At 45.1% G+C, this 12,307-nt stretch overlaps 1 protein-coding gene across 11 annotated transcripts in view; it reads left to right on the forward strand.

Moving 5' to 3' along the window:
* The window catches only part of AKAP13 (A-kinase anchoring protein 13), a 292,102-nt gene that overhangs the window by 271,828 nt on the left and 7,967 nt on the right, over positions 1 to 12,307 (forward strand). For 6 of the 11 annotated variants that reach the window (XM_072950728.1, XM_072950730.1, XM_072950729.1 and 3 more), the window contains 10 exons: positions 713 to 838; positions 955 to 1,072; positions 1,488 to 1,736; positions 4,980 to 5,056; positions 5,611 to 5,792; positions 5,917 to 5,999; positions 8,301 to 8,495; positions 10,702 to 10,773; positions 11,366 to 11,527; positions 11,987 to 12,057. In XM_072950728.1, coding sequence (XP_072806829.1) covers positions 713 to 838; positions 955 to 1,072; positions 1,488 to 1,736; positions 4,980 to 5,056; positions 5,611 to 5,792; positions 5,917 to 5,999; positions 8,301 to 8,495; positions 10,702 to 10,773; positions 11,366 to 11,527; positions 11,987 to 12,057 — 1,335 coding nt within the window. The remainder of the gene's footprint in view (positions 1 to 712; positions 839 to 954; positions 1,073 to 1,487; positions 1,737 to 4,979; positions 5,057 to 5,610; positions 5,793 to 5,916; positions 6,000 to 8,300; positions 8,496 to 10,701; positions 10,774 to 11,365; positions 11,528 to 11,986; positions 12,058 to 12,307) is intronic. The other 5 variants (XM_015234379.3, XM_072950733.1, XM_072950735.1 and 2 more) reach the window with 1 other exon arrangement.

Consider the following 12,307-nt stretch of genomic DNA (forward strand, 5'->3'; position numbering starts at 1 on the left):
GTGAGTTTCCTTATTTTATTACTATGTTTATGATAAGTGGAAGTTAGAACACGTTTTGCATTTCTTACGTGTACAGTACATAACAGGTATACCTGTATTATTTTTAATATAGGTGATGGCTTTGTTGAAATATTCATATGCCATATGATCCACCCATTTAAAGTGTACAGTTCAGTGTTTTCCAGTATATTCATGGAGTTGTGCAGCCATTACCACCATTACTTAGAGAAAATTTTTATCATCATCACCCCCACCAACTTCCCCAGTCCTAGGCAGAAGCTAATCTACTTTCTCTGTTGATTTGCCTATTCTGGACAGTTATGTAAATGGAATAAAACAGTATGTTGTCCTTTGTGATTGGCTATTGTCATTCACACGCATCTGCCACATTTTATTTATCCGTTTGTCCTTTGGTGGACACTGGGGCTGTTGTGAGGAAGCTGCTGTGAACATTTGTGTGCATATTTTTGTGTGGACTCCTGTTTTTATGTCAAGGAGTGGAATTGCTGGATCATATAGTAACTCTGTATTTAACTTTTTGAAAAAAATGCCCGACTGTTTTCCAAAGCTCCTGCACCATTTTAATTTTAGGGGGAAATTTATGAGAACGCTGTCTTGAATTTTACAAATAGCCTGGAAACTTTGTACAAAATGATAACATGAGTTTCACACCCTGAGTCATGGCATGATTTCTGTTCTCTTTCCTCTGCAGTTTTCAGGTGAAAATGCAGAACGGTTAAAGAAGACGTACGGCAAGTTCTGCGGGCAACACAACCAGTCTGTCAACTACTTCAAAGACCTTTACACCAAGGATAAGCGTTTTCAGGCCTTCATGAAGGTATCTATGTGAAACGTGAAAATCCCCATCATTGTCCAGAGTGCTGTGTCACCATCAGTTTTAGCTAGAGGCTTCTCCCCCGGGTGGTTCCTGACACTTGGTTTCCTCCCTTGCAGAAGAAGATGAGCAGTTCCATCGTCCGGAGGCTTGGAGTCCCCGAGTGCATATTGCTTGTAACCCAGCGGATCACCAAATACCCAGTTTTGTTCCAAAGGATATTGCAGTGTACCAAAGGTGGGTCTCTTTTCTGACTCAGTCTTGTTCGCCAGCGGCCTGTTTTCCCTATGTCCGGCAGCACTAGAGAGCCCATAGAAGAACTCTTCCATGTCTAGTTTGACTTAAAGAGATCCTGTGGTTGCATTAAGGATTAGGTAAAAGAAAAACATAAATAAAAAACTCGTTGCTCCTCTCCCTCCCTAAGAGGGTTGGGTTCTTCTGCTTTAGAGCATAGCATGTAATTGCATGTTACCTGTCTCACTGAAACGTCTTAACTGTTTAGAATCAGACTGTGACAGAGCGAGAAGTGGGCACGTGACCCTTGACCTGACAGCATGCTCACAAAGGGAGAAGAATGACGTGGAGCAGGAAGGCAGGGTTCCCCATTGTCTGAAAGAATCCATTAAAAGCAGAGTGATTCTTCTCTTCTCAGACAGTGCAGTGGAGCAGGAAGACCTAGCTCAGTGCCTGGGCCTGGTGAAGGACGTGATTGGCGCTGTGAACAGCAAAGTGGCAAGTTACGAGAAGAAAGTCCGTCTCAGTGAGATCTACACAAAGACAGACAGCAAGTCGATCATGAGGATGAAGAGCGGTCAGATGTTCGCCAAGGAGGATCTGAAGCGGAAGAAGCTTGTGCGGGATGGAAGCGTGTTTCTGAAGAGCGCCACGGGGAGGTTGAAAGGTAAGGCTCACTTTTGTCTGGGTCTCAGTGTGTGCCAGAGGGGAGCAGGCAAAATACGAGTGTGTCTGCTTAAAAATTCACCGCCAGGTCGCTCCTGGGGACCTGGGTCCAAATATCACGCAGGAGCAGCAGTCGTTCACTTGTTCCTAATCTGTCAGGAGGGACTGGTTTGAGATGGCTTGCAAAACCATATAAAATATAATAAAGGTAACAAGAAAATGATGCAGTCGGGAAATGAAAAAATATAGAAAACAAAGCAAAGGGTAAGATAATACAAAAAGGAAAGTTGTTCTGGAATGCGTGCTCCCCTATGAGAGATGGATAAGAAATTCGGGTCTGGGTTCTGGCAAAACAGTTGCCAGGAGGGAAGAACACCCATTGGTCACACAGTTCCTAGGGTCTCTGAGGTTAAAAATCCATCACGCGTTCTGAAGAAATGTTAGAGGAATTTTCAGCTCCTGAGACCTTAGAGAAACGTAAGTTTAACTCACATCAACTAGATTTATTACTAAACCTTGTTGTTCATATCTTTTATCTTTCTCTAAGCAAAAGAGATCATAAAAGATACTCATCCGCATTCAGTTTTAGTCTTTGACTTTTAAGTGATGAGATCCATCAATTTAAGGAAGTTAGGAGGTTTGTTAATTCATCTGTACACCTGGTGGTGTTTTTAATCATTATTTTCATCAAACCTGTATTCTCTGGGCCTGTATGGTAACTCCAGCCGCACCAGTAGCCTTGAGCATCCCAGCCTGCCTCCTGGCCTCAGTGAGCTAAGCACACAAAGCCCCACTGGCATAAAGCCCACGTGAGTGAAGTGTGTGCTGCTGCTGCCTCCGAGGAGTGCGTCCTGCTTAGGTTACTGCTGTCAGAACTCCCAGGAGTCCTTAGCTAGAGCCTCGCCATGCTGATACCAAACAGTAAAGAAGTCCCAGGCAGTCCGCTCGGCTCAGAGGTGAATGAAGCAGGATCAGCACGAAGAGACTTGCAAGGATGATCTTGCTCTCGCAGTTGATCCTGGGTGCTGGAATGGAGGCGTGAACTCAGGATGGGGAGAAGGGGTGAGAAGCAGCATTTGAGTTAAGTCTGGAAGGATGAGGAGGGAGCCAGGCAGAAGGGAGGAGTAAGCCTGGAAACTTACTCCTCTGGGACATCAGGAAGGGGGGACAGTCGGGGCTCAGGCAGGCAGCAGAGTGAGGCAGGGAGGACTGGCAGGAAATAAGGCTGACGAATCGGCTGAGGGTCAGGTTGGAGCAGGTACGTACTCCAGACTAAGGGGCTGACAGCAGTAGTGGTGATGGGAGCGGGCAAAGAATGCATTCAGAATCGAGGGCTTTAGAAGGAAAGGGATGAATTAGAGTGTGTGTAAGACAGCCGCAGGGGCTTTGGGGAGAGTCTGTAGGAGGGAGGAGAGACTGGGGACTGAAACCTGGGGGAGCAGCTGTTGGAGGGCCTCGGGGAAGGGTGCACCGGGCAGGGTCATTTCAGACAAAAGAAATACCCCTTCCTGCCACCAACCAGCTGGGTGTCTCACTGCTCCAGGATGAGCTCCGTGATCCCTGAGGCTCCTTCCTTCCAGCCCTAATACTGTGTGATGTTCAGAGTCCCACAGTGGAGGCTCTGACCACACTGCCGCTTCGAGGCCGTCTTCGAGGCAGCCTGGCGGTTGAGAAACGCCTGCCCTCTCTTGTAAGGGTGGGTTTCCTAGAGCTGCTGCTGCCCGGAGCCAGCGCTGTGTTCTTTCTTTACACAGCAGTTTGTTTATTCATTCCCAAAATAAAAATTAATAGATCCCAGCTGTTGGAATAAAGTTGTGGTCAAACCAATGGCAAAAGGATAGGTTTTCTGGCCTGAAAAATCTCCAGTGGAGAGAGGAGTTGGTGTTTAGTCATTTCACCCCCTGAGTGAGCTCATGCCGAGAACAGCCAGTACTGTGTTGGGTAACCTTTGAAAGGGGTGAGATTGTTTTTCTCTGATCCACTGACACTGATCCTATAAACTTCAGGATCCAACAAAGTTGAAACTTGTGTTTTAGAACTTTTGGAGGGGGGCAGTCACCTGAACTATTTAAAAATAAACTTGAAAAAAAAAAACTTGTCAAAACTAATGGTAGTGCATGGAAAATTACTGTGGTCCAGGCTGAAAAACTAGACCTCCTAGGAATCAGACATCCTTGCTTCTGTTTTCTCCATGGTTTTGCAATGAATTACACAGAGAGGGGACCCCAGTTGTGGCAGAAGTGATTGAAAAGACTAGGAGGGGCCTGACCCCCTGGGAGGAGGCTACATAAGTGAGTTCCACTCTTTCCCCAAGGAGTGGTAGGCTCCCCTTCCCAGAGTAAAGGTGATTCACAGGGCTGGTCTGTTGGATTTCCAGGAATGTCACATTGTGTCCTGAAAGGAATAATGGAAAATGTCATTTCATGCTCCAAGAGAATTAGAGCAAGAGTTGGTGACATTCTTTTGAGTCCTGGATCCAACTGGAGGTGTTAACTTGGTTTTTGTTTTGTTTTAATTGAGAAGAGAAGGCTGTTTACATGGAGCAGAAAGGTTGAGGTCGACTGTGATGTGTTGGAGCTGAGGACAGAGTCACTGTTTTCACGTGTACCTGTGAGATCAGTGGGCGTTGTCAAGCTGTTCTTGTCCTCCTGGGCGTGTGGAAGAAGCCTGCTTTTCCTTAGACTCAGAAATGTTTATATCACCTTCTGGCAGCTTTCCTGTCTGCTGTTCCACGCCTGTCCCATTACTACGATCAGAAGTTGAGAAATATTATGACCTGGGATTTTGTGGGATATGTTGCTGTTTAACATCTGTTAAAATCCTGCTTTGCAACTTTAAAGTATTTTATTTTTAAAAATCTTGCCTTGCGGGGAGGGTATAGCTCAAGCGTTAGAGCGCATGCTTAGAGTGCACAGGGTCCTGGGTTCAATCCCCAGAACCTTCTCTAAAAATAAAGAAAGAAACCTAATTACCACCCCCCAGCTTGAAAAAGAAAAAAGAATCTTACCTTATGGGATATATCTTTCCAGCAGTAAACACTCAAACCTTCCCATTTGAAAATGCTGCTAGAAATCCAATGACCAGATGTGGGTCCTGCAGAAATATCCAGTCCTTGCCTCGGAGGGGTGTGGTCTCCATCCATTGTGCTCTGTGGGCGTACTGCTGAGTTGTCCTAAGAAAGTGCCCCAAAGGTGCTTAGCTGTGCCGTGGTCATTGTTCTCTCTTCCCTTCCCCCACTTTACAGAGGTTCAAGCGGTCCTGCTCACTGACATTTTAGTTTTCCTTCAAGAAAAAGACCAGAAATACGTCTTTGCATCATTGGTAAGCTGGATTAATTGTTCATCTGTATGTGTGACTGACAGTATTCAGAGCAGCGAGGGGAGGTGTGGAGTGTAGCACTGCTCCCCCATGAAAACTGACTGGCTCAGGACAGATGTCTCCGAGTCATTTCTCACACACCCTGGCAATTCTCTGCCCACCTCCTCCCGACTCCACATTATTTGTTCCTTCGTAATCCCTTTGAAAACCTTGGCCATTTGCTCTAAAAAGAAGCCTGTCACTGGAGTATTTCTCACACATTCTGTCTTACAAGTCATACAAATTTGTAACATTGCCAGCCAGATTCTGACAAGCCTGAAAGGGACTCATTGCTCGATGCATCATAGCCTCAAAGTCTCATTTCCTTTTTGGAAATCTTTTTCTGTTTGATAAAATGTAAGTGAAATAACAAGCTCTTTCTTTTTCTCCTAAATTTGCCCTTTTTTGTTAAGCCATATGCTTTCACAAGATGCCCAGTCTTACCTTAGATGGAAGTTGTCCTTCAGAGTTAGAATACTGCATCCATGTCTTCTGTCTGCCCTCTCCCCTTTGTCCAGGACCAGAAATCAACAGTGATCTCTTTAAAGAAGCTGATTGTAAGAGAAGTGGCTCATGAGGAGAAAGGTTTATTCCTGATCAGTATGGGGACAAAAGATCCGGAGATGGTGGAAGTCCATGCCAGCTCCAAAGAGGAGCGCAACAGCTGGATCCAGATCATCCAGGACACGATCAACACCCTGTGAGTCAGACACCCCGGCCCCCCTGCCCCGCCTCCTGGTGCCTCTGTGGTTTCAGAAGGGAACGGGCAGCCTTCAGAGTAATCGACATCTGAGGAACATTTTCTTCTGTTTTGGTTGTTTTAGGAACAGAGACGAAGATGAGGGAATTCCCAGTGAGAATGAGGAAGAAAAGAAAATGCTGGACACCAAAGCCCGGGAGCTGAAAGGTAAAGCTGGTGGGAGTGGTTCAGACCCCTCACTGCCTGTCGGGCATCGGTGGTCACGGAGGGAGCCCCTGCTGCTCCTCGGTTCCAGGCTGTCCCGGTGGCACTGGAAACAGAAGAGAAAACAAATCTGAGCCGGCACAGGTTCCAGTGAAAAAACGGCTGTAGGAACATGTCCGATACTAGATCAGGGACATCGATTCTCTTGTCTCGGTATCAGTGTCCTTGGACCCTGGTGACATTCTTTCTACTTTATCACAGAAGAATTTGCCAGAATTCACAGTCACATCTAAGGTTAAAACAAAAAGGAGAGAAAAGTACTTGAGGAAAAGAATTTTTCAGTTAATCTGTTTATCACTGTGCCGCTCGGCATGTTCCAAACGCGTTACGAGGTAATTTGGGAGAGGTGTGCTTATGGGCTGTGTTTGACTACTGTTTGTTGCGGCCTTTCATGTAGTTTTATCAGCATCCTGGCAAGATGTGTACTCTAACCCCATTGTGCAGATGAGAAAGCTGAGGCCCGCGAAGGCCGGGCAGCCAAGGGTCACATGCATGGTTCATGGCGGAGCCAGGACCCTGTTCCCTGTCTTCTGAACGCCGGGGCCGAGCGCTCTCCCCTCCTTGCTCGTGTTCACTGAACGTTCTGAAGTAAAGACGCATGTGCTTTAGGTGGAAATGAGGCCCAGAGTCAAATAAGTGTAAGCACCCAAGGAGTATAATTAGTCCTTCAAGCTGGGAAAGATGGTAACATTCTGTGTCAGTGAGGAGAAGAAGAAAAAAAGATGGACAGATTTAGACTGGTGCTAGCATCACATCAAATTTACTGGCCTGTGACTAGGATGGCAGAGAGGAGTACTTCCTTCTTGTAACATGTGCAAAGCACCTGGCCCGGCCTGATACTAGGTGCTGGGGGTGCAGAGTCCTGAAACAAAGTCCCTGCCATCGGGAGGCCCGCACTCCGGTGAGGGAGACACACGTAAATGACAGGCCACCTAGGCCATGGGCACACGTGAAGTGTCTGGGACCAACGAAGCCCACCTGCGGTTAAGCCTCAGAGAAGCTGACACAGGAGCTCTGTCTGGAAAAACTGACCTCCAGATGAAGAACAGTTAGGTGAAAAGTGAAAGAGGACTTGGCACATTTGCCAGGGAATGGCGTGTTTGGTGTGTCTGGAGAGTCAGGGCTGAGGGATGGGAGATTCAGCCAGGAAGACACCAGGTCTTAAAAGGCAACAAGGGAATGACATGATTTTTTTTTAAGCAAAATTTAAACTTACATTTTAAAAAAATTGGTAATGAAGCGAGTTGGGAGAATTGTTTGGGGGTTTGGGGGACCCCACTGAGAAAACTGGAAAAACCAGTTGGGAGATTCTTGAAAAAGTCTGGTGAGAATTGGGTTGGAGGGGGGATGGATGTGGGTAAGAAATAAGGAACCTTCATGGATGGTGGGGCAGGTGGAGACAAAACGTCTCCCTGGTGTCCAGCTTGGGCAATGAGGGGATGAAGCTGATGTGGACTGAGGAAGAGATGAGAGGCTATAGGGAGTCAGTGGGGCAGCAGGAATGGAGAACAGAGGTTTCTGACCTGTGGAGAACAAGGCATCCAAGTGGAGATGGCCACTTGACAGTGGGACTCAAGATCTGGTGCTCAGAAAAGTGGATGGGACTTGGGATGCTTTCTGTGTATCAACACATAGGGAGTAACTGAGGCCATGGGAGTGAATAAGGTCCCTGAGAGGAAGGTGTGTCAGGTGTAGAAGGCAGCCCAAGATGGAGCCGAGGTGGATCCTGGGGTGGGGGAACCCTGATACTCCCTGCAGAGGGCAGGTCTGTAAAGTGCCCAGGGAAGGAGTGGTAGGAAGGAGAGAACCAGCAGTGTCCTCAAAGGGAATGTGTTGGGGGGTGTGGGTGTGGGCAGTTTCAGAAGGAGGGAGGGGTCATCTGTGCTGGAGAAGATGAGATAAAAGACATCATCAGATTCAGTAGTGAAGAGTGACCGTGGAAGGAGTAGGTGCAGAGTGATGGGCAAAAGCCACAGAAGAGTGTATGGGTTGAGAAATGAACAGGAGGCAGGAGAGTGGAACAGAGTTCAGACTTGTATCAGAAATTCTGACGTTTGCCTGGAGAGACCCTGGATAGTCTTCCAGGTAGAAATTCCAGATTAAAAACTGGATACTGCCTGTGATGAAGAAGAAAGGAGGTGTTCCCTGTCCTCCCTTGCACTGCCACAAGGTGGTGCTCGTGTCTTAGTCGTCTCCTCACACCAAGCAGTCGAGTCACCAGACCTGTTGTCTGTCCACCTGCAGAACAACTTCAACAAAAGGACCAGCAGATCCTGCTCCTCCTGGAAGAGAAAGAGATGATTTTCCGGGACATGACTGAGTGCAGCAGCCCCATGCCAGAGGATGGCTCCCCAACTCACAGCTCTAGAATCCTCTTCCGCTCCAACACAGAGGAGGCTCTCAAAGGAGGACCTTTAATGAAAAGTGCAATAAATGAGGGTAATTGACACCAATTGTATCTACCACTTTTTCCATTATTGTTGTAAAGCAAGGCACGAATAGAGAAAAGAGGCCAGAACATACTTTGCTTTAGCAAATTTTTATCAGGTGAGCATCCTGGTAACTACTACCAGGTCAAGAAATAAAATGTGGCCAGACCCCTAAGAGCCCTTCCAATGTCCTGTCCCCATCAAAGCTCTCTCCCTCCCTTCAAAAGGGAACAGGTATTGTGACTTACAGTAATCACTTAGGTTTCTTTATGGCTTTATGGCCAAGTGCCTATCCATACACACTGTGGTTTAGTCATGGCATAGGGTTGTTGATATGCCTTTTAAGAGTCTTAATTTATAGTAAATTGAGTCTTAATTTACACCCACCCCACCATCCCTTTCTTTTCCACAAAACTTACCCTTGAATAACCAGAGCTTTTTGACCTGTATGTTTCTCTTTTGTGGATTTTATGGTCATCGTCTGAAGGTGATTAGTGCTTTTAAAATAGTATAGACTCATGAATTTAAATGTATCTGATGGGCTTTCAAGTCGTTGCGATTCTTACCCTTATGAAAAGCGCAAAAGGTCCTCTCTTTGCCAGTGAGTGCCTCTGTTCGGCCTCTGAGTCCTTTCAGCGTGACCCCAGCAGTTGTTGAGAGCGTCTTTTCTCTTCGTATATTAAGATGCTCTGGTCCCGTCTTGTGATGATCTGCCCATATCTGGAATCAGCCGTTTTCCTAGATCCTCTGGCTTCTTTCAGTGGGAAATGATGTTTTAAGACCACAGTCTAAGTACTAGGGATGGTCACTGCTACTTGGGTTTTTGTTGTTACTAGGTTGGGCCTTTTCAGTGGACAGCTTGGGGGGGAAATATATGTGTGTGTGGCAACGAATTCATATAGATACGTGTTTTATGCAAATTGTGGGCTACAGTGTTTTTACTTAACCTCTTCTGTATTACATCTGTATCTCCTCTCGTCCACGTTTTGAATCCTTGTTCTCAAGGATACATCATTGAAATAGAATATCCTGTGTTTTCACCCTGGCTTTGTCCTACCTTAATATGCATCAGAATTACAGTACTAATACGACTATCACTAAATATGATTTTTATAAGCTATCTCATACCCCCTTTTTTAACAGTTGTACTGTGTCTACACTGTCAACTTACAACCATCATACACGGCGCTGCCTCCTTTTTAGCCCTGACCCCATCGCCTTAATTCTGCAAGGACCACCACCAGTTTTTATGTCATGTCCCTCCAATCATGTGCCTTTTCTGAGATACCTACTAAAGAATAAGCTTCAGACATTCAGAATGACTGGAGGGACATGACGGGTTTTTCACATTTCAGAGATGTACTCTCAGATCACACCTTTCAGTGTTTTCCCTGTTTCCTTGCTTTGATTTTCTTCCTCAGGAACTCCCCCATCCGTGTGTTGGATTATCTTCGCCTGTCTTCAGTACTCGTTGCTTTTCCATAATACTCTTTGTATCTTTATCTTTTTAATGTTTAAATATTCCTCCTTCTGTTTTCTTAAGTCATTTTCTGTTGGGTGTACTTGCTCTCATTTTCATAATTTGACTTTGTTGGTTTTCTGTTGCTCATTTTTATGTGAAATAAATTTCCTAAATTTTTAGGCTCAGATAGCCGTTTTCTCTTCACTAGACTGTTCTGTTGTTTTCATCCAGCGTTTTTAGAAAATATTTAGAAAATATGATGGTTTGTCTTTGAAGATTCCCTGCCTCTGTTTCCTCCCTTATTCCACCTGGACCTCCTTTTTCCTTCATCTCTGTTGCTTGTCTCCTGCTCGGTGAGTTTTTGTTGTTTTGGTTTGTTTGATGTTTACTAGCTCACATTTAATAGATTAAGTTACTGTAAACAATTAACCTCAGATTTATTTAAATTCCCTCAAGAATTTTAATCTACATTTACAAATTAAAAATACCTGACTTTCACAAGTTCTTCAAAAGCCTCCCAGGCCAATACTATAAACCTAACGAACAAAATGTTCCTGTCCACCTAAGCAACTCCTATGAATCACATAAAGCAGAAGCAGTAACACAGTGGATCAGGTCAGGACCACTTACTTATACATTTAAATGCTCTTAGAAACTCAGCAAGATTCTCTTAAACCTTTTTAAGTCAAAGTCACAAGTCTAATATTAATTAACCATTTCAAATAAAAATCAATTCACCTCTCACTTTCTCTAGTACACCAGATTCTTTTAAATGTGTTAAACATCTTGAAAGAAAACATACAGAGATCATCACAGCTAGCAAAAGGTAATCCTAAATTTAATACAAAATAATATTACTGATTTTTTTTTCATTTTCATATTCTTTTTCATTAAAAGTTATTGCAAGATACTGAACATAGTTCCCTGTGCTGTACAGAGGAAGCTTTGTTTCTTCTTGCTCAGTTTTTATTCCACTGTCAGCACCTCCTCCCTAGAGGGGACCCCCAGCTGCTCGAATTTGAGAATTCAGATGTTTAGACTGCTCTAGCCCCTAACCTCAACATGGGAGGGGCAGAAGCCCTCCCCAGTTCTCAGATTGGCCCACCTTACTTTCTAGAGAACTCCTTTTGGCTGCTTTGGATCTGACTCCAGGAGCCATGCTCCTTTCAGTAAATTATTCTGCCTTCCCTGTGCCTTTTCAGATTTCCTAGATCTCAGGTAAATAAGGCTGAAGGTTTCATCTCTGCATTTCCAACTAAAACATGTTTCTTGAGCCAAGAGCTTTCTCTGAGCAAAGGAAGTCACGTAGTCCCTTTGGAATTTTCTGATCAAGTTCCCTATATGTATAATGTATTACCATGAGGTTTTCTTTTTCCCATTGAAAGAGGTGTCAGTTTTGTGTGTTTCCTTTCTTCCAGTGGAGATCCTTCAGGGTTTGGTGAGTGGAAGCCTGGGAGGCACACTTGGGCAGGCTGTCAGCAGCCCTGTTGAGCAAGAAGGCGTGGTCGGCCCTGTTTCCTTGCCCCGGAGAGCAGAGACCTTTGGAGGATTCGACAGCCATCAGATGAATGCTTCCAAAGGTCAGTGATTTTGAACTCATGGGCTTTATGGGCAGTCCTTAACCATCCCAGCTGAAGATGACCTGTTCTCCAGTAACGCCATCTCTTCTGTCCCAGTCAGTCAGTCAGTGTTTTCGTGAGATCCTGGTAAGTCTCTCGCTGCTCAAACACTTAGGAACCTCTTTCAGTGTCTAGTTCATTTTCTGTAATAAACTGTATTTTCCTGGGGTCTCAGTTAAGCTATAACCAAAGGAGTAATAACACTTACTTTTTCCTTTCTGCTTCTTGTTCTTCTGCATCAGTAAAATTATTAGTAATCACTTTGTTGCCACCAAGCGACTGTCCTCTTTTTTTGGCATTAACGGGATTCAGAACTATTCTGTCCCTAAGCTGTGTATATCGTATTTTCTTGGCTAATCTGTATCACAACTTTAAAAAAACAAAAAATAGAAACCTTGTTTGTTTGTTTTGTTTGTTTAGGAAGTGAGAAGGAAGAGGGCGACGACGCCCAAGACCTTAGGAGGACAGAATCGGACAGCGGCCTGAAAAAGGTATTTCTTTCTAAAATACACCAGGTCCTCCGTGGCACCTCCCTCTGAGTTCATAGTCTTTGAAGTTTGTCCAGTTTGATTTTGTTTTGAATGCTGTTTTGCTGTTTTTATTTGCTGCTTTGTTTTAAGAGGAAAGTATATCTTGAAGCAAATAGTACAATTAAGATCCCCACGTTCTTGACTGTTGGGCCTCTGTGGCTTCGGACACCATGTTTACACGCACAGCTCCGGCCCCGGGCTGGGCCAGGTT

Source organism: Vicugna pacos, chromosome 27, assembly GCF_048564905.1.
Source record: "Vicugna pacos chromosome 27, VicPac4, whole genome shotgun sequence".
Classification (NCBI taxonomy): Eukaryota; Metazoa; Chordata; class Mammalia; order Artiodactyla; family Camelidae; genus Vicugna; species Vicugna pacos.